General features: G+C 37.6%; 1 protein-coding gene across 1 annotated transcript in view; it reads left to right on the forward strand.

Moving 5' to 3' along the window:
* The window catches only part of rad51 (RAD51 recombinase), a 77,104-nt gene extending 65,801 nt beyond the window's left edge, over window positions 1-11,303 (forward strand). Inside the window, exons 7-10 of the mRNA XM_073040341.1 lie at window positions 2,667-2,780; window positions 4,716-4,845; window positions 6,280-6,401; window positions 10,341-11,303. Coding sequence (XP_072896442.1) covers window positions 2,667-2,780; window positions 4,716-4,845; window positions 6,280-6,401; window positions 10,341-10,464 — 490 coding nt within the window. The 3' untranslated portion in view covers window positions 10,465-11,303. The remainder of the gene's footprint in view (window positions 1-2,666; window positions 2,781-4,715; window positions 4,846-6,279; window positions 6,402-10,340) is intronic.
* Window positions 11,304-23,599: the final 12,296 nt, after the last annotated feature.

Consider the following 23,599-nt stretch of genomic DNA (forward strand, 5'->3'; position numbering starts at 1 on the left):
ATACGTATCGGTAACACACAAATTACGTTGCGTATACTTTTTTACTGAACAGTGCACGAACAACATTCCAATATCTCCTAACGACTGGTAAAAAAATATATACTGCAGCCTACCAGGAAAAGTTATTGATCGCCTTTAACTTAAAAGCTGCATCATCGCGGGGGTCTAATGCGATCGCCCCATCCTTTCCGTTTATCGCAAACCGGTATTTCCCCACAAGCGGCGAAACCGGATGTGACGTCATAGCATCCCGGGATGTAGTACAGAAAACAAATATACTTAAAACACTTCTAACTTTAACTAGAAAATACTAACAAATGAATTACTAAGCGAAAATATTATAAACTAAATAACTGCCATAAAGGCAGCACAATGCTTTTCTTCGAGTGTTTTCCATGTTGATGAGGGTGAGTACAAATGACTGATTTACAATAATTTAATTGTGAAAGTGCGCTTGATTTATCGTACAATTTCATTGGACCTCTGTGAACTACTCATCAATTTTATTGGTCTACTGTTACGAGGCAAAATGTTTTTGGCGGCATGAAAAAAAACCATGCATTAGCCGCACCGTAGTAAAGGCCGCAGTGTTCAAAGCTGTTCAAAGCGTGGGAAAAAAGTAGCGGCTTATAATCCGGAATCTACGGTAGTTTAAGTATAAATAGGAGTATGTCTTTTCAATTGTCCTTGTCTTCTTCAAGAAGATTTGATGTGGCATTCCTTTTAATGCAGCTTGAGTTTTTATTGATATTAGAGAATACTGTGTTTGCAAGAAATTCCACCTCATAATGTGCTATATTGTAGTAATTAGGGATACATTGTAAAATGTCACACAGATGGTGTAAAGGTGTTTACATGTGTGTACATATGTGCACACATTTATTCTTCCCCTCCTTGTCCTCTTGTGATAAAGTTAATGGAGTACATTTTTTGTTTAATGTGTCTCTTATGGAGAAGGTTGGATATAAGCAAGCCATGGAAATACCTGAGGTGTTTTGGTGATTACTTTTTTTATTCATCCAAAGCAAATAACAAAAACAGAAGGTAAAATGCAGCTTTACAATTAGGTCTTGCCTAAATTTAATTATGATTCTTTAGGGAATGGAAGCTATGTTGTGAATCTGAATTAAGTTTAGAACTAATAAATGTCAGGATAAAAGTGAAAACACCAATTTATGAATTTCTTGAACTTCAAAATTGTTATTGTTAATACATGTATTTTATGTTGAACTTTGACAGCAGTGCAGGATGTTAAATTGTAAACCTTCCCCTTTTGTAAGTACTGCAAAGATTAAACTTGTAGTCTGCCAAATTCAATGAACCTTAAAATTGTGCTTAAATCTTAGATACGTATTAATCCTATCGGTTACACCATAAATTTACTGTATTCATTGCATTGCAATATATCCTCAAGGTGTGTAGGATAAAATTGTATTTTGGCATGTTTGCAATGGCATTTTCTGTTGTAACTGGAAATAGGAAATAGCAATAGATAGTAACGATGGAGTGCAGTTTTCTGTCAAATTGGCTTCTGTTTTTGTGATTAGAGTTATTATTTGAAATGGAGTAAATGCAATTCAAGTGGTGCAACATGGTTCCTGGAGAGATTTGCAAGAAAATAACTTTTTAACATGTAGGTAGGCTTACCAAGTTAGATCTTGTCTTGAAGACTATTAAGTGATCTGACAGTGGATCAAATAAAAAGTGCAAATATTGATAAATTATTTCTAAATGTGGTTGTGATAATAAGGGTACAAGTCAACGATGATCACAAAGTTTTAACATGGAAATAAGTTTGAACATCTGCTCATTTGTACCTTGGGTTGGTATTTTTCTCAGATAATCTTTGGATGTTTGTATGTAAGGAAGGCTGTAGAATTTAAATTGGGGCTCTCACAGAGAATGGATTGTTTTTTTGAGTGGCCAAGCAAGCCTCAATAGTAAAGTTAATTCCAGAATCGTATCTCCCTGCTAACTTAGAATCTATATACATTTCCTTCTAAGATGTTTTTGACAGAACTTCAGTTATTTTCTCTTCCTCATTCTGAATTACCAAGCATCTCTGGAGCCTCTTACCTCTTACCCATGTGCGTATATAAGTAATCTTCCAATGAAGGGGACTGGAACCAGTGCCATCAAGACAATCTATTTTGCTTTGGTAAAGAGAGACTAGTCTTTGATTCTGGCTCTGTATTTCTCAGCTAGGTATATTATATGGCAGAGAATTCCATAAGTATTTGTTCTGCATTTGAGCTGCAATTACTGTATGCAAGTTGTGAGGGTTCCTCTACATATAATAAGTTCAATATACTTTAATGGTTGTTTTGATGGATATTGTACAATTTCTTGAAAATCTTACTTTTAAGAGAAGAAATTATATTAAAACAAAATCTTAGATCCAGTGCCAGAAAAGCTTTGCTGTGGAACAAGTTTGTGATTGCTTAACCAAAATATGTAGATATTCCTGGTTTGGCACTAGAATATTGCTGATATCTGTGAACATTGAGGTTTATGACAGGAAGTCATTCATTATTTGCCAGCCTTTCATTTTCAAAAAGCCTGAAGATAGATACCAGTTTATGCAATCAGGTTTTATCCATACAGTGGATGTACATTTTAACACGTACATCATATTTGAATCTAACTTAATTTCGTCTTTTTATTAGATATAATCTTTCAGGAAGTGATGTACTTGACAATGTTGCATATGCTCGTGCTTTCAACACTGATCATCAGACCCAGCTGTTGTATCAAGCATCTGCCATGATGACAGAATCCAGGTACTGTTAAATGCAAATTTTGAGAGGTAAAAATAAATAGACACAAATGTGTCTTTTGCTTATTGGCAGGATTGGAGTGAGCCCTTTCTTTTTTTTACAATTTATGTAAATTAGTTGAATGAGCTCATTGAGCTAACTGAAGCTAGAGTTGTGGCACAAAGTAAGAAAGTAAGTTGTGAAGACAGCTTTTAAAGGGGAGATGGACAGATTGAATGAATGGATAAAGGTCTGCCAATTGAAGTACAGTGTGAGAAAACGAGAATTTGACAATTTGCAATAAAAATAGAGAAATGTGTTCTTGAAATGGTGAGAGTTTGCAGAGTTAGAGTCTAGGTATTCTGATGCATAATTTACAAACAGCTAGTATTCAGGTAAAGCAAATAATGAAGAAAGTTAAATTGTTTGAGAGGACAATTGAATTAAAACTTTAGAGTTGTACAAGACTACCAGTTAGACCACATTGGAATGGTGTGTACAGTATTGGTCTCCTCATTTAAGGAAGGGTGTAAATGCACTGAAGCATTGCCAAAGAGATTTACTTGGAATAGGTAAGATTTGTGTCCACTGGGATTTTGAAGTTTCAGGAGGGACTTGATTGAAACGTACATGATTATGAGGGATGTTGATAGGTGAATGCTGCCTTCTTGAGGCAAGCAGATTGCTTAAGCATGTTTAATGTAGAGGTAAATACATTTTCGATATTTTAGATAAAAGGGTGAAAGGCTATCTTGATTAAAAAGTATACAGAATTGAAGTTATAATCAGATCAGTGCAATCCTTTTATATGATGGGCAAGCTTGAAGATCTACTTCCAGATCATCTTAATGGCAAGCATTATGTTATTAAAAAATTCTATTAATTGGCAGTCTAAATCTGTCAAACACATTTAACAGTATAATAGAAGTCAAAAATTTTGCTTTTCCAAAGTTAAGATTATTTATTACTGCATTATGAAAATCTTGATAAAATTGAGTGTCTTAGTTAAAGAAATCATGAAAATAATAATTTCTCTTCCCTCAACTCTATCAAGACTGATTTGCAATGGGATACAATGAGTAAAATAAATATTTTGGATCTCTGAGTAAGGTATAACAGTGCAATCAAAACCAGAGATTAGAGGGCTGTCTTATCAAAAGAGGCTAAACTGTTTGAGTTTGTAATCTTGGGGGTTTGGAGTGACCTTTCTGAGAAACAGAAGATCGTGAAGGAGCATAAGATGTTTCCAACAGTGGGAGCATATTGATCAAGGGGTATTGTTACAAGATAAGGGACTTTGAAAAGCAGTGAAATTGTACATAACAAATGAAAAGTAGAGGGAAAAGAGTAAGGAGTTGGTGACTTCTTTGTTGACACATAACTAGTGTAAGCACAGTGAGCTGGATAATGTTATCCAAAATTAATTTACTTAAGGGTAGGCATTCCATTTCATAATATATGTAGTTAACAGCTGTGGACAATGCAAACTCAAAAACTACTTCAAATTAAGTGTCAGGATCCAATTTTCAAATAACTAAAATATACCTTTACTGAGTGACCAACACTTTGATACAGTATAGTGGAACAGTAATCCATTGTTTTCAAAATTCAATAAAAGTAGTAAATGCCTGAAATATTCAGCATGTCAGCCAGCATCCATGGAAAAAGAAATATAATTAACATTTTAGATCAAAAACTCCTGGGTAATTCCTGAGTTAACCTTTGTTTTGAAGCATTAATTGTTTCTCCCTTTCCATAAATGCTCTATCATTTGCTGAAGGTTTCCAGCATTTTCTCTTTATTTTTCAGATTTCCAGCATCTGCGGTTTGTTTTGATTGTTACATTACACATGAAGTTGTGAGAATTATAGTGCAGGCAATTAGCTTTGAATATTTCTATCCTTGTTATTAAGACTGTGGTTGTTGAAAATAGTTGTAAGTTGACTTCCCTCTTTGTAGATATGCCTTGTTAATTGTGGACAGTGCAACAGCCTTGTATAGGACAGACTACTCCGGTAGGGGTGAGCTATCTGCTCGGCAGATGCATCTTGCACGGTTTCTACGAATGTTGTTGCGACTGGCAGATGAGGTAAGCCTTCCACTTTGTAATAACATATGGGTTGCATATTTGGATTCATTTTGTGTTTTAGTAATCAAATTGGTAGAAATAGGGTGGTATCAATGCAGAGAAGGTTTGTATCACATGTCTGTATAAAAGTAGACATTAACTTCAAATCTGGAAAAAAGAAACTTACTTTTGCTTTGAGTTTGAATTTTATATGAATGATCAACTATGAAATGGAGAATGTAGTGCCTTGAATTCTCAAAATCTGATCAACTGCAATGTTTAAAATATTCCATTGATTGGTTACAGCACAACAAGAGGCTGTTTGGACCCACATTTCCATAGAGACTCATAGACAGAAACTGGTCCTTCATCTCACCACATCATAACAACTGAGTACCTATCTGTACTAATCACATTTACTGGAATTTGAAATGCTTTTTGTGGTGCGTTTTCTTCAGTTGGACTCACCCATACTTCCCTTGTAGGTCCACACATGATTTTCTTCATGCTTATTTATTCTGTTTTGAAAGCAAAGGTTCGATCACTTTGTTGGCATTCTTACAGATCAAAAATGTTCTCTGCATCTTTCTTTGAAACTGAAGTTCCTGTCTTTGCATCCCTTGCTCCCTACACTCATGTCTATCACTTTGAATCTGTTTACCTTGATCTTTATGCCTTTCACTAAAAGGTTCAGCTTCTCTGTTTACCCACTTTTATTTATTATAATCTAGTATATTTCTGTCAACTCTTATTTGCTACAAGGAGGATATCTTAGGCTTCTTCATCCTAACCTTGTAGCTAAAATCGCCACACTCAAGAACAATTTAGTAAATCTATTTTGTACTCTTCCTAGAATCCTCACACATCCTATAAGATCATGAACTGAACTGGATGTGACATTCCATTATTGTGCATCATTTCGGAACTGTGCCTTTTGCGTATGTATTTTGTTTTTGATGTCCAAGGGTATTGCTTCATTCTACTTGTAATACATTTCATCTGCCATTTTTTTTTTGGACATTCAGCCAATTAATGTCCTCCTGTAGTTTCCGGTCTTCAATGTTTATCGCAATTGCAAGTTTGATATGCAGATTCTGAAATTTTACTTTCAGCATCCTTATCAAAGATATTATTTTATATAAACACACATGCGCACACACACATTTCTGATTCTTGCAGTCAGTGGAATAGTTATATAACATGTTCGTGATGCTTCAATTCCTTGTTACTTAATAGGTTTTACTCTTAAATGAACTGCGCCAGAGGGTTCTGTAATTTTGCGCTATTTACTCAGCTGGCAAAACTGTGTTTACTTTGCTTTTCTACAATGTTAACATTTCCAGTTAGAACATAAGTAGTTAACCCAAAAGATGTGAAACTAAAAGAAAATAATTTTTATAATTTGTAATGAAATTGATTTATGTCATTTTAAAAAATGTTAAAATTGTTTTCTAGTTTGGGGTAGCTGTTGTAATAACTAACCAGGTAGTGGCCCAGGTTGATGGGGCAGCCATGTTTGCCGCAGATCCGAAAAAACCAATAGGTGGAAACATTATTGCCCATGCATCGACGACGAGGTAGGTGGAATTGATAAGATGTTCAGTAAAGATTGTTTCATGAGTTTCTAGATGGTAGTGTTGATCATCTGCTTCATACCATTTACATCTAGAATTTGCAAAGTCCAAGCACAGCTATTGTTACAAAACTTAATTGTTCTTCCAATTATTTTCAATCATTTGAAGGTTTTATTTTACTTATTTCCCATCCACACTTAGAAGCATTGCCTCCCTTGTTGAGATATGGTACCACAAATGACAATTATCCAATCTTTCTACGAATGAATACCAAACCGTGAGCATGCAGTAACATTTCAACAATCCAAACAATGCTCTTAACTATGTTGAAAATTTTAGAGGAACAAACTTACAAATAAAGAGAGGAAATGAAAAAATGTGTCAAACTTGCTGTTTATGTGCTGGCAATGTAAACAAAAGTGCAGGCTCATGAGCAACTAAAGTAAGCATCCGTATAAACATTTTTAGTCCCATCAAAGTTGCACAATATCTGTTCTATCTTGTCATTATACTACCACTTGTTATTCTTTATGAGTCTGCAGTCATGAGAAAATCAGAGCAGGAGTATGCCACGTAGCCTTTGAAGTCTATCATGCCATTCAGTGTAATCATGGCTCATCTATTGCTGTCCTCACTCCTCTCTGCCAGTTCTCCATAATGCTCAGTTTCTAGTTCTTTAAAATATTTATCCCTTCCTTCAGCATTTTATATAATCTGGCCTCCAACACTGATGGAGAGAATTCCAGAGATTCACTTCATTCTGAGAGGGAAATTACGTACACATTTCAATTTTAAATAACCAGCCCCTTATTCTGTAGTTCTGTATGCCCTGTTGTTTGTGACTCTCCAACTAGTGGATGTATCTCAACATCTATTGTTTCAGTAAGGTCACCCTTCATTCTTCTAAACTCTTAACGAATATAGCTCAGAATTGTCTAGCCTTTTGATAGGTGGCCCTCTCATTTAAGGAATTGCCATGATAAATCTCCTCTGGGCTGCATCTGATGCTACTATTTTTAGTGGGGGGCACGGATAGGGGGACTCATACCTGTGCACAGTATTCTGGATGTGTCCTCATCAGTACTGTAACAAGATCTCTTTTATTCTCACATTCTACCACTCTTTTCAATAAGGCCTTCTCAACTACCTGTTGGATCTACCTGCTAAGCATTTTGTGATTCGTGCACTGAAACATTCTAGAACAATTCTTCAAACTTAATTCATTTGTGGTCTCTCTATTTAAATAATAATCTTTTATTTCTAGATGAGGTGCATGTCCTCTTGATCTCACATTCATCCAATCACTCAATCTATCTATATCCTATTGCAGAATCACCAGGTCCTCATCAAAATATATCCTTCCATCTATTATTATGTCATTGCCAAATTTAGAAATCTTGCATCTCATTCCCTCCTCCAAGTCCAAAATGGAAATTGTAATTAGGCAAAAATTGATCTCTGGTATACTCCAGTCTAAAAGGGACCCACTTATTCTACCTCCATTTTCTCTTTGAAAGCCTGTTTTCAACTGATGCTAATGTACTTTCTCCAATACCTTCAACCTCCTCTGTTGTCAAGCTGGTAGGGACTGCCCTTGCTCTAGTCTGTTAATAAATTGGACAGTAAGGTTTGTTCCCACTCATCTTTCATTTTTGAGGGACTGCCAAGAATTTATTCCTGCCCTTTTTCCATTTCTTCAGAGTGCAACCATCTGTTTTTTCTGCTGCATAAATGTATAGGAATCCAGCAGAAGACTGCACCTGGGGCCAAGCTGGAAGAAACTGTAGCCCAGGGTTAGATGCTCAATTATCTCATGACACAAAAGGTCATAGAACTGCCTCCATATGTTAAAAGTGTAAAGTAAATACTATTTATTAGGAAATTTGGCACTCGGCTTTTACAGTTTTAATTTCTTGCCTTCTCCTCTTGTCTTGAAAGCTTTTATATCTTGTTAAAGAAGGACTACTTTGATATCTCAATGTTAATAATGTATATTAAAGAGTTGGTCCACTTATACAGTGGCATGCTAAAGTTTGGGCACCCCTGGTCAAAATTTCTGTTACTGTGAATAGCTAAGCGAGTAAAAGATTACCTGATTTCCAAAAGGCATAAAGATGACACATTTCTTTAATATTTTAAGCAAGATTACTTTTTTATTTCCATCTTTTACAGTTTCAAAATAACAAAAAAGGAAAAGGGCCCAAAACAAAAGTTTGGGTGCCCTGCATGGTCAGTACTTAGTAACACCCCTTTTGGCAAGTACCACAGCTTGTAAACGCTTTCTGTAGCCAGCTAAGCATCTTTCAATTCTTGTTTGGGGGATTTTCACACATTCTTCCTTGCAAAAGGCTTTTAGTTCTGTGAGGTTCTTGGGCCGTCTTGCATGCCCTGCTCTTTTGAGGTCTAGCCACAGATTTTCGATGTCAGGGGTCTGTGAGAGCCATGTCAAAACCTTTGGCTTGCTCCTCCTGAGGTAGTCCATTGTGGATTTTGAGGTGTGTTTAGGATCATTATCCAGTTGTAGAAGCCATCCTCTTTTCATCTTCAGCTTTTTTTACAGACAGTGTGATGTTTGCTTCTAGAATTTGCTGGTATTTAATTGAATTCATTCTTCCCTCTACCAGTGAAATGTTCCCCGTGCCACTGGCTGCAACACAAGCCCAAAGTTTGATCGATCCACCCCCCTGCTTAACAGTTGGAGAAGTGTTCTTTTCATGAAATTCTGCACCCTTTTTTCTCCAAACATACTCATTGCGACCAAAAAGTTCTATTTTAACTTCATCAGTCCACAGGCTTGTTTAGATGTTCCTTTGCAAACTTCTGACGCTGAATTTTGTGGTGAGCATGCAGGAAAGGTTTTCTTCTGATGGCTCTTCCATGAAGGTCATATTTGTGCAGGTGTCACTGCACAGTAGAACAGTGCACCACCACTCCAGAGTCTGCTAAAACTTCCTGAAAGTCTTTTGCAGTCAAATGGGGGTTTTGATTTGCCTTTCTAGCAATCTTTCGAGCAGTTCTCTTGGAAAATTTTCTTGGACTTCCAGAACTCAGCTTGACCTCCACCGTTCCTGTTAACTGCCATTTCTTAGTTATATTACAAACTGAGGAAACAGCTACCTGAAAACACTTTGCTATCTTCTTATAGCCTTCTCCTGCTTTGTGGACATCATTTATATTAAGTTTCAGAGTGCTAGGCAGCTGCTTAGAGGAGCCCATGGCTACTGATTGTTAGGACAAGGTTTGAGGAGCCAAGGTATTTATAAAGCTTTGAAATTTGCATCACCTGGCCTTTCCTAACGATGACTGAACAGGCCATTGCCCTAACAAGCTAATTAAGGTCTGAGACCTTGGTAAAAGTTATCGAGAGCTGAAATCTCTTGGGGTGCCCAAACTTTTGCATGGTGCTCCTTTCCTTTTTTTCACTCTAAAATTGTTCAAAACAAAAATAGTACACTAATCTCGCTTAAAATGTTGAAAAGAATGTTTCATCTTTATCTTTATGAATGTTGGAGATCAGTTTATCTTCTACTCACTTAACTATTCACAGTAACAGAACTTTTGACTAGGAGTGCCCAAACTTTTGCATGCCTTGTAAGTTAGTCCACCAGAAAAGTTGACCCAGCTCTTGAACGCATTTCCAGCAATTGTTACTGGATAACATTATGGAGCATAGATACTGGCAGATAATTTTCTCAACCCTTTGGCCATGGTCAATTTTAACATCCTTTTGATAGCAAGTTAGCTCTCAAACAGATATTTACCATTGTAGTTGCTATGGTTCCGCTGCTCACTAAACAGATTTGCTGTTTTTATTTCCTTGATGTATTAAGACCATATCATTTTGGAGAATAATAGATGAAATGCATTGCCTATATTATTTTAAAACAACAGACTTATCTACCAGAAAATTCCATAATATCTGCCTTTTCATTATTTTTTCAGATTATACTTGAGGAAAGGGCGAGGTGAAACACGAATCTGTAAAATTTACGACTCCCCATGTCTGCCTGAGGCAGAGGCTATGTTTGCTATCAATCCTGATGGAGTTGGTGATGCCAAAGACTAAATGTTAATGACCCATTCTGTTCTTGTGCTGGAAGTTATAGACAGCAAAGAAAAGCCCCAGGAGTATCAGTAATGCTACTTTGTGACTTCACACTACATGTATTTCCACTTTGGAAAGCCACATTGGATTGCTAATGTTCCAAGCAGATCCATAGTTAAAATGGATCCGGGGGTATATAATTTATTTCAAATCCATGCTTAATAAGTTTGAATGAGATGGAAGTTAGCAGAGAAGACTGCATTGGACAAACTTATTGAGTTCACTTTAAATCATTTTCTGATTGACCAACTGTAATTTAAGTAGCTTGAGTCTCTGGCCTGATGAATCACCACTGTGGAAGTTAAGAGTAATAAAATGGAGTACCTGTTGAACACAATGAGTGATAACTGGCACTGAATACAAGGCTACTTGTGAGTTGCTGAGCATTATAGGAGGAGGAAGAATGAACCATACAGTAACCATGGAATCTTCCTATTAAAATGTCTTCTCTTATCTGAATAGTGGATCAATGAATACAACAATTTTGCAAAAATATGCACTGATACAAAGTCAATTTCCCTTTTTGTGATTATACAAGAGTGAACATTAAAGTGCATAATTCTGTTCAGGTAATAGTGCATATAATTCTGTTAGTTTTTTTTTGCTTTTTTTGGTGCTCTCTTACCAGGGTGTCATTTACCTTTTATAAACAAAGCTAAAAGAATTCTTAATAATACAAGGCTTGAAATACATGCAAATAAACTATTTTGGCAATTTAAGTGTATGAATTGTACTTGGCATTGTTATCTTCCTATAACAAAAGAAGCATGAACAGAGTAAAGAAATTTTTAAAATCAGCATTCCATTTTTTATGTCTGTCAAACTGTTGCTGTCTTAAATTAATATAATTTTAGTTAACTTTGACAATAGACAATAAGTGCAGAAGTAGACCATTCGGCCCTTCGAGCCTGCACCGCCATTTTGAGATCATGGCTGATCATCTACTATCAATACCCGGTTCCTGCCTTGTCCCCATCTTGTATATATTTCAGTAAAGAACTTGTAGGACCCATAGGTAAAAAACATTGCTTAAACATTTTATATGGACTTAAAAGCATCTGCAAGTATTGTTTAATCTAAAACATTGGTATGTTGTAGTATATAGAGTTGGTTATTTGAGTTTTGATGCAGAGGCCTAGTCAGTGGACAGTCAATAGTGCAGCTATGCTTGTATAGTATTTGCAGTTCAAATAACAGACTTGGTACGGCTAGTCCAGTACCATTTAAACACCACACCACTATACTGTCTTCAATTTTAGCATTTATTATTCATGGTTATGAAGCTTTCTCTTGAATACATTTAACCTGGCCTTTATTCTGGGATCTGAGATTGGGTGGATTGGTTGTGAAATTAGGAAAGTTCCCTAGAATCATAGAAGTCTTAGTGAATTGAAAATCACAAAAGTAATGCTTTGAATTAAGAAGTGAAGAAAACCAAGTACTAGATTGTTTAATTTGTCATTGGGAAAAATGCTGGAATTTGTTAAGAAGCAGTAGCTTGTGTACAATAACAAAATACAGTCCAGCAGAGTCAACAGTTTATGAAATGGAAATGGTATTTGACATTTAAGTGACACACAAAATGCTAGAGGAACTCAGCAGGCCAGGTTAACATCTATGGGAAAAAGTTCAGTCAACGTTTTGGGCCGAGACTGTTCGGCAGGAGGCACTTGTTTCCTGATCCAGCCAATTTACAGGAGACAAATGGAATCAGGAGTATACTGCCCCTCAAACCACTTCTTCATCAATGTGAAAATAGCCATTGACATCCTGGTGAAAAGCCAGAACCTTTGATTCCCTAGAATTCCAAAAGCTATAACAATCTTAACTCTCAGTAATCACTTGGAGTCAGGAACTCTTCTTAATTTTGGTGCTTTCACTTCAAGTTATCTTGTCATTCACGAGAAAGTTTATAATGTAGATTCCTGAGCGAGCTCATTCACCAAATAGATTTTTCAACGGCTCTTATACATTTATTGGGAATGGTTCAGAAATTTAATATTGATTTGGAATTGAGGGCTTTTTATTAAATAAATTTTCATTGCTCAGTAGAATACACTAATGTTATTTCTACTCCATGTGTTAAACTAAAAGATTTACTAATATTGTTTTACTAATATTGGAGTATAAAAGTAGTATTGTTTGCTGTGTAACCAAAACTATGTAGTCAGCTTTGAGCTTGCTATTTGCTATGCATGTATCCAATTTAGTAGGAGAATCTTAAGAATGTAGAAGATAATGGGGTGTTAATGAGAGGCTAGCTAAGAGATGTAGATTAGAACATGATTAAGTCAATGGGTAGAAACAGTAGTGGCGGATGTACTTGTGATACACAACTGTAGACCGATTGGATATGATAATGCAACTAAACCAGGAGATTGCTATAAAAAATGCTATGTACAAGGATCAGTGGGCAATCGGCGACTAGCTCAATGACTGTCTCAGCTTTGATTTGCAAATTAAAGTTTAATACTTCTCGAAGAATCTTCTGCGTCTCCTGGTCGTTTGGGGCACGAGAAACCACGACACTAAAAGCTCTCAAATTTGTTATTCAATTGCTTTCTTGCTGGACCTCATCACTAACCATCACTCATCTTAACCAATCTGGTGCCATTTTGCATCAAACCTTATCTTTAATAAATGTAATTCTAGTCCACTGAATCTGTTTTAAACTTACACACCACACCCTGTCTCTATGAATACTTCAGTTCCACCAGAATTAATTCTCTGGCTGTTCTTTATGCATTCTCCACCTCATTTTCACTTTATCAGCAGCAGCCAGGCCTTGAACTTTCCGTACTCTAGAATTTCCAAGATAAACATCTGGTTCTGCAGCTACTGCCTCTATCACCTGTTTGATCAAGCCATTGTCTAAACCCAACTGAAACATTCTTCAGCTTGATTTCTCTTCATGGTAGGGATTTCCACATTTTTAGCATTTTTACATGCTGGAAGAGGAACTGTCATTCTCTTTATGAAGATCTTATTGTTATCTAATTTCAATTTTAAAGGAATGATTGATTTTTTTTTTTAAAAATTCTCTAATTATAGAGAATAAAATTCCAACCTGTTCAATGTTCTCAAATCTGATATCAACTATGTGAGTGTCTGCACCTTTCCTTTGTTTGGAAAGGTGAGGGTGATCAATAGAGATCAGAGATTTACCAGCCTTCAGGAGTAATGATACGGGTCAAAAAAGGGTGTACTGTATTGTGATTGGAGATGGGGTGGTGGTCTTTAAACCATGCAGACACTGGCTAGGGTCACTCTCTGTGTTTGGGGAGCATGTCTAGTAGAATTGTTGTTCAAGAAATATGAAAGCATTGTTCCATGAAACTCCTCACTTTCCTATGGTTCCTGCATTACCCAAACTGGGAAATCTAGCCAGTTGGCATTAAGACTAAAGCAATATACAATGATTAGTACTTGAATATGCAAATGAAGGGATTCAGAAGTGCACTTAGTGTCTAATGGATCAATATTTGTAAGGGTGTCATGGTAGTGTAGTGGTTAGTCCGTCACTGTTACAGTACAGGGTGTTCCAGAGTTCGGAGTTCAATTCTGGCGCCTTCTGTAAGAAGTTTATATGTTCTTCCTGTGAGTGTGGGTTTCCTCCGAGTGCTCCAGTTTCCGAAGATGTACCATTTAGGCTAATTGGTCATTGTAAATTGTCCTATGATTAGGCTTGGTTTAAATAGATGGGTTGCTGAGCAGTGCGGTTTGTTGAGCCAAAAGTTCTGCGCAATATCTCTAAATATATATTATGAAATTTTAAATAAGATTTTATAAATTTTATAATTTTAAATTTTAAATAAATTTTCAATGAGATACATATTTAAAGAAACCTCCTTCCATCTTGCAAACGAATCTCATCTTTCACTCTCCTTATGACCTACCTCTGCAATGGAGATGGGCATGATCAGGATTAGGTTGTGATTTGTAATTTATTTCCTGTCCAACCTAATCCAGCTCAATTATTCTAGGTAATTAGGAAGTCTCATCAGGAACTTGTGACATAGAATCATACGAACATTTAACCTATTGTGCTTATACCCAGCTCTAAAAATGTGCTATTGTCAGGGGAGATTGCTGATAAAGCTCTGCTTCAATCCACCGTCACCAGGGATGGAATTGGAAGATAGAAGCAATATGCATGGCTGCTACCTGAATTTTAATATGCAGTTCCAGGGATTGCCAATTATTTAATTATATTCTTGTATTATTGGGCCTTTTGCTTAGTTAAAATGGTTGATAAATCCAAGTTGTTTTTACAAATCCAGTTAATCCTTGACATGATTTATAATGTTGATGATTATTTGGTCTGTCTAGGCTCAGTCATTCAGCAGCAGTTTTTATTAAAGTGGTCACAGATTTATCTTTGTTGCTCATACTAAACAACAGAATAATGGTTCCTATATGGGTTATTGTTGCTGAGGGAGTAGCAAGGCAGTAATCAAGTGTGAGGGGAAAGGCAACAGGATTCACTAGATGGAGTGGTAATTATGCTGGTGAGTTCGAAAGTTCTGAACATTGCAGCCATTTGCTTTGTAGATAGAAATTTTCCTGAAGGCAATTCATGACATTGAGGACCTAGAGGACCAATATACATCAAAGCAAGAAGGTGATAATACTGCTAGTGTTGTAGGGCTGAAAATAGATTTGAGTTATTCATGCCAGAAACGTATGACTTGTGTTTGCTGTCTCATGATAGCCCTACATTCCACAGGATTCCTTTATTATACTGCAAGTACTATCAACCAATAGCAAAAATTCTCTGAATACATCAAAGTCTGCAGGCCTCCATATAAATTAGAATGAAATAAAGAACAGCAAACTGACAAGTTTTCCCTGAACTTTTGCACAGATAATCTGTGCTTAACTGAACAAAGTTTACAAGGAACTTCATGATCGCTGATACCAGGGTGAGCTGTACACCACACACACACTTCTACTCCAACCATTTCTTATTCTGTCCAGCACCGACTTCAATCCATAATCACTAAACACAGATTAACCTTTTATATATAGCATAATCCGAAAGTGATTTTGTCTTGTTTCCTCCATTTAGGGTAGAATGGGAAAACTGGAAGGAGGCAAAGGCATGAGGCTTTTTGCATTCAGGGCTTTACAGAGATGCATGAGACCATCCTTATCCTCATCCAATGGCTATCTCAAGAGCAAAGGGGATATAAGTTCTAGGTACACTAATTACTAATGTCTCATTGATTACGACCTCTTTGGTTTTATCAGTGATTAAATGCCCTCATTACCATAAAGGTGTTCTGGGTACATTTTACAGTTATTGTTTTTTGCCTTTGTAGATCTCTGGAGAGAGAGAGAGACACACACACACACACTTGCCTCTCTAGTACTGAAGGGAGAAGAGAATGAGGATAACAATAGTTGCATTATTGACTCTGATGTCAAAGACTGGCACAGGACAAGCATATTAGACTGAGGAATGGGGTGGCACCAGCTATGGAGTATGGTGCGAGGGTTTACGGGTTTGGGAATGACGAGGTAAAAGGGTTTGTGTATGAACTCATGGTTTTATAGCCCATGGATAAACTCCACGGTAGGGATTCTGTATTATAAGATTGGTGTGAATGTGCAGTAGGAAGGTCAGAAGCTGTCAAGCCTGTCAAAGTGAATACAGGAAGTGAGGAGGAGCATTGAGTTCATCTCTTGCGACCTCACAATACTGACTGGATCCAGCAACCTCCACACAGCAGGTCAAACGTACTTTGTTAGGGATTGGCAACATTTCAGTCACACGGTGCCTACTAGCTTCTGTGACTTTTCTGCAGTATTATTTTCCTGCAGCATGGAATCATGTCTTTCAGCCCAGAGTTCATGCTGCCCTTAAGGACTTTACACTAATCCTATTTTTTTCCCACATTACTTTCAAGTTCTCGTCTACACACCAGGGGCAATTTATGGTAATTGATTAACTGAACAAGTTGCACATCATTTGGATCTGGGAGGAAGCCTATACAGTCACAGGGAGAATGAGCTAACTTCATGTAGACAGCTATTGCAGTTGGGATTGAATCTAGGCCACTGGAGTTGAGGGGCAGTGGCTCTAACTTAATCTGCTGTTGTGTTGCTCAACCCAGTAGAGGTTTGGTCTCTGCTGCATGAAATCAATCTGAAGCTCCATGGGAGCAGGAAACTAAATCCTCCTCACTGAGCTGTGGACTCCCACTCACAAGAAGATTACTGAGGTACGATAAATTTGTTAGAGCAGAGACAGCATTGGTGGACAACACAAAGAAAGATCTATCACTTCAACAGATGTCCTAAATGAGTAGGACATAGCTTCCACGTTTCTCCACTGTTGTGCCTTTTCATTATGAACAGACACCAGCTTAGATGGCATAGAAAGAGCTGATTATGTAAAAATAAATGAAATCCACAGGGACCATATATCAGTGAATTTGGGTAGGAGGTTCTTGTCCAATGCATTCTCAGTACCTGAGTGTCATCTCTTGTGCAACTTCCTGAAAACACCAGTTCATCCCCGCCATGGCTTCTTGAGATGCATACTTACCCATGACACATCTATCCATCCCAGCCCACTATTTCAGTTGGTTCTGAGCACACTCAGAATCTAAGGTATCAGTTTTCAGTGGGTCAGCACTACTGGTGCATATTTTAGTGGCAATAGCCTTGGAAACATTTGAATGCATTTTCATCAGAGGGGTCAAAGTAAGATTTTCTTACTGCATTAGCTCTAATGTGTGAACATGATATAATTCATATTATTCAATGAAGCTAAATATTGATCTGATTTTGAGCAAGATTATCTGTCTTAGAAATGTTCATGATGGGAATTAGTTGTGGCTGTTTGACCTTCATTTTGAGCTGAATTCTGGCCACAATAACAATGACAATTTGACTAAAGAAAATATTGTCTTATGTGTACAAGTTGTTTAATGTGGTCTTTGTTAAATTGAAGCCAATTTTACATAAGCTTAAGTCGACTTTGCCTATATTTTGTAAAAAGTCATGACATTTCTCCTGCAAACTTGAGAAAACTTTTAACTTGATAAAATAGTCAAAGCCCACTCTGAAAAGGGGAAGGGATGAGCAGAAAGAAAGATTGCTAAGTTATTTTTAAGACTATTAGATTGAAAACACGTTGCCTCTCAACTGGTTATGGTTGACACCAGTTCGGCTCAGAGCCAATCCAAAAATCCCTGGTGTGTGTTGAGCAATAAGGCAGAACCACTATTTAGTGGTGTTTGATATTTTTTCATTGTTACTAGTTTCAGAGCAGAGAAAAAAGAGAAATATGTTAACCAGTGGTGGTGGGGGGAGAGTGGAGGGTATTACATGTGATCCTTTCTTGGGCTGTAACTATTTTCCAAGTATGACATTACAACTAATCAGCTGCAAGTGTAAAAATGAAATTTCCAAGAATTATACAATCAGCACGTCAGTGTGTGTTGTATTGGAACAACTTATTTGGTATGAGAGTGAGCTGACATAATGAATCTCCTTGTTGAGAATCTGGTGTCAGCTGTGACAGCTGAGGGCAAGGGTGACTGGATCATCAGAAGCTTTTGTTCTTGCCAATCCAATCCCCAACTATAACTCCTCTTTAGTCTCTCTCCACCCCACCACTAAGAGAAGTACTTATGACCCTTGTGTGTCTCTACGTTAAGATGCAGATGGTAATAACAGAGACGTGGAGCAACTTCTCTGTTCTCTGCAATTGCATTAATGGGCGAATATGCATTATTGTGGAAATTGCAGCAAAGCAACGGTTAAAATGTATGCTAATCAAGAAACAAGGTGGATGATCTTGTTGCACGATTACAGATTGTCAGGTATGATGTGGCCATCACTGAATCTTGGCTGAAGGATGGTTGTAGTTGGGAGCTGAATGTATTGGAAGGATAGGAAGGTAGGCAGAGGGGGTGGGATGGCTCTGCTGGTAAAGACTTGCATCAAAGCAGTAGAAAGACATGACACAGGATTGGAAGATGTTGAATGAATCCTTGTGGGTTGAGTTAAGAAACTGCAAATGTAAAATGACCCTGATGGCAATTATACAGGCCTTCCAACAGTAGCTGGGATGTGGACCACAGATTACAACGGGAAATAGAAAAGGCGTATCAAAAGGGCAGTTTTGGGAGATTTCAACATGCAGGTTGATTGGAGAGAAACAGGTTGGAAATGGATCTTGAGTTTTTTGAATGCCAATGAGATGGATTTGTAAATAGCTTCAATACGTGATCAAATAAATTGTGTTCTTACATAATCAAATGTCCTGTATACATACACACTTGGAGGTCGACCGGGGGTGGTGGTGCTACCTCCATGAAATGAGTTTTTGCAGGGTGGGATGTCTGGATTGTGGAGGCATTAGTAATCTTTCAAGAATCGCTAGATTGTGGATTGGTTCTGGAAGACTAGAAAACTGCAAATGTCATTCGACTCTTCAAAAGGCAGAGAGGCAGAAGAAAGGAAACTATAGGCCAGTTAGTCTGACCTCAGTGGTTGGGAAGATGTTGGAGTCTATTATTAAGGATGAGGTCTCATGGTACTTGGAGGCACATAATAAGATAGGTCGTAATCAGCAAGGTTTCCTCAAGGGAAAATTTGCCTGACAAATCTGATGGAATTCTTTGAAGAAATAACAAACAAGACAGTCAAAGGAGAATCGGTTGATGTATACTTAGATTTTCAGAAGGCCTTTGACAAGGTGCCACAAGTGAAACTGCTTAACAAGCAAGATCCCATGCTATTACAGGAAAGATTAAAGCATGGATAAAGCAGTGGCTGACTGGCAGGAAGCAAAGAACGGGAATAAAGGGAGCCTTTTCTGGTTGGCTACTGGTGACTAGTGGTGTTCCACAGGGGTCTGTGTTGGGACTGATTCTTTTTATGTTTTATGTCAATGATTTAGATGAAGGAATTTATTGATGGCTTTGTTGCAAAGTTTGAAGATTATATAAAGGTAGGTAGAGGGGCAGGTAGTTTTGAGGAAGTAGAGAGACCCTGAAGGACTTAGATTAGCAGAAGGAGTAAAAAAATACAGATGTAATAGTGTTGGGAAGTGTGTGGTCATGCAGTTTGGTAGATGAAATGGAAGTGTTGACTATTTTCTAAATGGAGAGAAAATATACAAAAAAACTAAGGTGCACAAGGACTTGGGAGTCCTTGTGCATGATTCCCTAAAGATTAATTTGCAGATTGAATCAATGATGAGAAAGGCAAGTGCAATCTTAACATTCATTTCAAGAGGACTAGAATAAAAAAGCAAGGATGTAATGTTGAAGCTTTATAAAGCACTGGTGAGGCCTCACTTGGAGTATTGTGAGCAGGCTTGGGTCCCTTAGTGGAGAGGGTTAAAAGGAGGTTCACGAAAATGAAGAACTTGTCATGTGAAGAGCATTTGATGGCTCTGAGCCTGCATTCACTAGAATTTGGAATGAGGGTGAGCTCATTGAAACCTATTGAATGGTGAAAGTCCTTGATAGAGTGGATGTGGAGAGAATGTTTTCTATGATGGGAGAGTCATAAGACCAGAGGACACAGCCTCAGAATAGAGGTGTATCCTTTTAGAATAATGAGGGTGAATTTCTTTTGCCAGAGGGTGGTACTCATCGGCAGCTGTGCAAGCCAAGTCATTATATTTAAGGCTGAGGTTGATAGATTCTTGATTGATCAGAGCTTGAAGGGATATGGGCTGAAGGCAGGAGATTGGGGCTGAGAGGAAAATTGGATCGGCCATGATGAAATGGTGGAGCAGACTCGATGGGCCAAATAGCCTAATTCTGTTCTTGTATCTTATAGTCTGATGGTATTTAATATCTTCACTCCTGCAAGGCTTAGCTCTAACTTTTAGAATTTGCCTGTCCCCTTCTAATGCATCCAGCCCAACTATAATTTTTAAGACTCCAATCATTGGAGATGTTATCTATACATCAAGTTCTTCTTGGTACATATTAGAATTATATTAAAGCACCCCTTGACCCGATAAATTTCAGGAAATACAATGTGCATCCTGTCACCATTGCCGACAAATTATTCTGCACAGTGTCCAAAGCCAAGGTGCAGTGCCTAGAACTACTCTCAATACTCCAAACATGTTTTACTTACAACTAAATAGTCAAACATATTTGGAGTATTGTGGGTGGTTCTTGGCACTCAAGATGTAAATGCCAAATAGCCTCTTTAATTTAGCGATTATTTTCATTGTTTGTGCATGGATGTCTTTCTTTTAAATTGTTACCAGTTCTAACTTCCTATTATATTGATAATATAGAAAAATGTGGATAATCCACTATCAATTGTTTGGAAATCCTGATAGTTTGGCCTTCTGATCCACCAGGTTCTTATTCATGTGATCACTTCATCACACCCAGAACCTGCTTCAAATGTTCTCTTTAACACAGCACTGCCCCTATTCCTACGTTCCCCTGAAACTGACTGGGTTCCATCTTTCTGCACCCCTTTCCCCCACAAAGATCTCAGAACCCCTGGTTCATCTATTCCCTTCAAACCTACCAGTTTGATGAGCAGATTTATTATACTATTGTGTATTATTTAGAATAAAGCGAGGTTTTCTGGGGTATTAATTGGAATAACATGCAATATTATGGAAAATTTGCAAGTCCTGCACCAAGTCCCAAGCATGCCAGACAAATGGAGTTTACTGTACTTGAAACATCCTTTTAGCTAAGACCAAATTTTCTTACCAAGGGCAGCTGGACCATACAGATATTGAAACCATTTAATTCTGCCTGCCATGAGAAACTGAAGGACATAAAGAATCAGCCTAAACAATGGAGATTACAATGGGATGAGGGAGAGTTTGACTAGTGTAGGCTGGGAACACAGACTATATGGTGGGATGGTTGAGAAACAGTGGAAGACTTTCAAAAAGATTTTTCACGGTGCTCAAAAATTTTTTATTCCAGTTAAAAGCAAGGACAGTAAGGGTGGGGAGAGCCAACCTCAGATAACTAAGGAAGTAAAAGAAGGGTATTTAAAATTATGAGGGGGATAGATAGAGTTGACCTGAATAGGCTTTTTCCATTGAGAGTAGGGGAGATTCAAACAAGAGGACATGAGTTGAGAGTTAAGGGGCAAAAGTTTAGGGGTAACATGAGGGGGAACTTCTTTACTCAGAGTGGTAGCTGTGTGGAATGAGCTTCCAGTAGAAGTGGTAGAGGCAGGTTCAATTTTGTCTTTTGGATAGGTATATGGACAGGAAAGGAATGGAGGGTTATGGGCTGAGTGCAGGTAGGTGGGACTAGGTGAGAGTAAGCATTCAGCACGGACTAGAAGGGCCCAGATGGCCTGTTTCCATGCTGTAATTGTTATATGGTTAAAGCATCAAACTAAATGCTCCAAGAGTAGTGGGAAACTGGAAAATTGGGAAAACTTTAAAAAGCACCAAAGAACCACAATGCGAGCACTAAAGACAGGGAAGCTAGATTACGAAAATAAACTAGCACAAAATATTAAAATGGACAGTAAAACTTTATTATATAAAATGGAAAAGAGTGGCTGAAGTGAACGTAGGTCCCTTGGAAGACAAGAAGTGGGAATTGATATTGGGTAATGATGAAATAGCAAGGGCTTTGAATGACTATTTTGTGTCAGTCTTCACAGTGGAGGACACATCTAACATGCCAAAGAGAGATGTTATGGATGCAATGGGAGGTAAGACCTCGATACCATAGCTATCACCAAAGAGTACTACTGCTACTACTGAGCAAACTTGTGGGTCTGAAGGTGGGCAAGTCCCCTGGTCCTGATGGAATGCATTCCAGGGTACTGAAAGAAATGGCAGAAGATATACTAGAGGCTTTGGTGATGATTTACCAAAATTCTCTGGACAGGTCCTGGTGGATTGGAAGAAGGTGAATATTATGCCACTATTCAAAAAAGGATGTAGAGAAAAGACAGTTAACTGTAGGCCAGTTAGTTTAACACCTGTAGTTGGGAAAATGCTTGAAGCTATCATTGAAGAAGAGATAGCGAGGCATCTGGAAAGAAATGGATCCATCAGGCAGACGCAGTATGGATTCAACAAAGGCAGGTCCTGTTTGACAAATTTACTGGAGTCCTTTGAGGATATAACGAGCGCAGTGGATAGAGGGGAACAAATGGATGGTATTGGATTTCCATAAGGCATTCAATGAGGTGCCACTTAAAATACTTATCCATTAGATAAGGATACATAGATTTGGGGGTGATGTATTAATGTGGATAGAGGATTTGTTAACTAACAGAAAGCAGGGAATTGGGATACATGGGTATTACTCTGGTTGGCAATCAGTGGTGAGTGGTGTGCTGCAGGTGTCGGTACTGGGTCTGCAACTGTTCACGGTATACATTATCAATCTAGAAGAGGGCACCATGTCTAGTATATCTAAGCTTGCTGATTATATGAAATTGTGTGGAGGATACGGAGAGTCTGCAGAGAGATATAGATAGGTTAAGTGAATGGGCAACAGTCTGGCAGATGGAGTATAATGTTGGCAAATGCAAGGTCATCCGCTTTGGAAGGAAAAATGAAAGTAGATTATTTGTGTTGCCTTTAAGGCATTTGTTTAGTTTATTATATTTTCGCTTTAGTAATTCATTAGTTATTGTTTTCTAGTTAAAGTTAAGGTTGTTTAAAGTAAATTCGTTGTCTGTGATATATCACGACATGCAATGACGTCACACCCGGTTTCGCCGCGTCTTGTGGGAAGATACCGGTTTGGAGAAATGGGAAGGAGGGGGCTTATGTGTGCAGGATCAGCGCGAGAAAAGTTTTCTTTCTACGCACTAGAAACATTAGTGAAGCAATGCCGTAAGTTCATGAGATAATCAATATGTTGAATTAAAAATGTTAACGCTGATTCTGTTAAAAGTAATGACGGTTGATAAGGTTTATGTTTTTTGTTATTTAAAGAATTGCGGATAGTTTGTGTTGAAGCGTATTTAAAGCCAGTCAATGGCATAGGTAGATTCTGACTGTATGTTGCACTTTAATGTAATATAGTTGTTGTAGTTTTACTTTTGCAAGTATTTATGATGTAAATGTGATGTCAAGAAGGAAACAAATACTGTATATATTTTGTATTGTTTT

Source organism: Hemitrygon akajei, chromosome 3 (genome assembly GCF_048418815.1).
Source record: "Hemitrygon akajei chromosome 3, sHemAka1.3, whole genome shotgun sequence".
NCBI lineage: Eukaryota > Metazoa > Chordata > Chondrichthyes > Myliobatiformes > Dasyatidae > Hemitrygon > Hemitrygon akajei.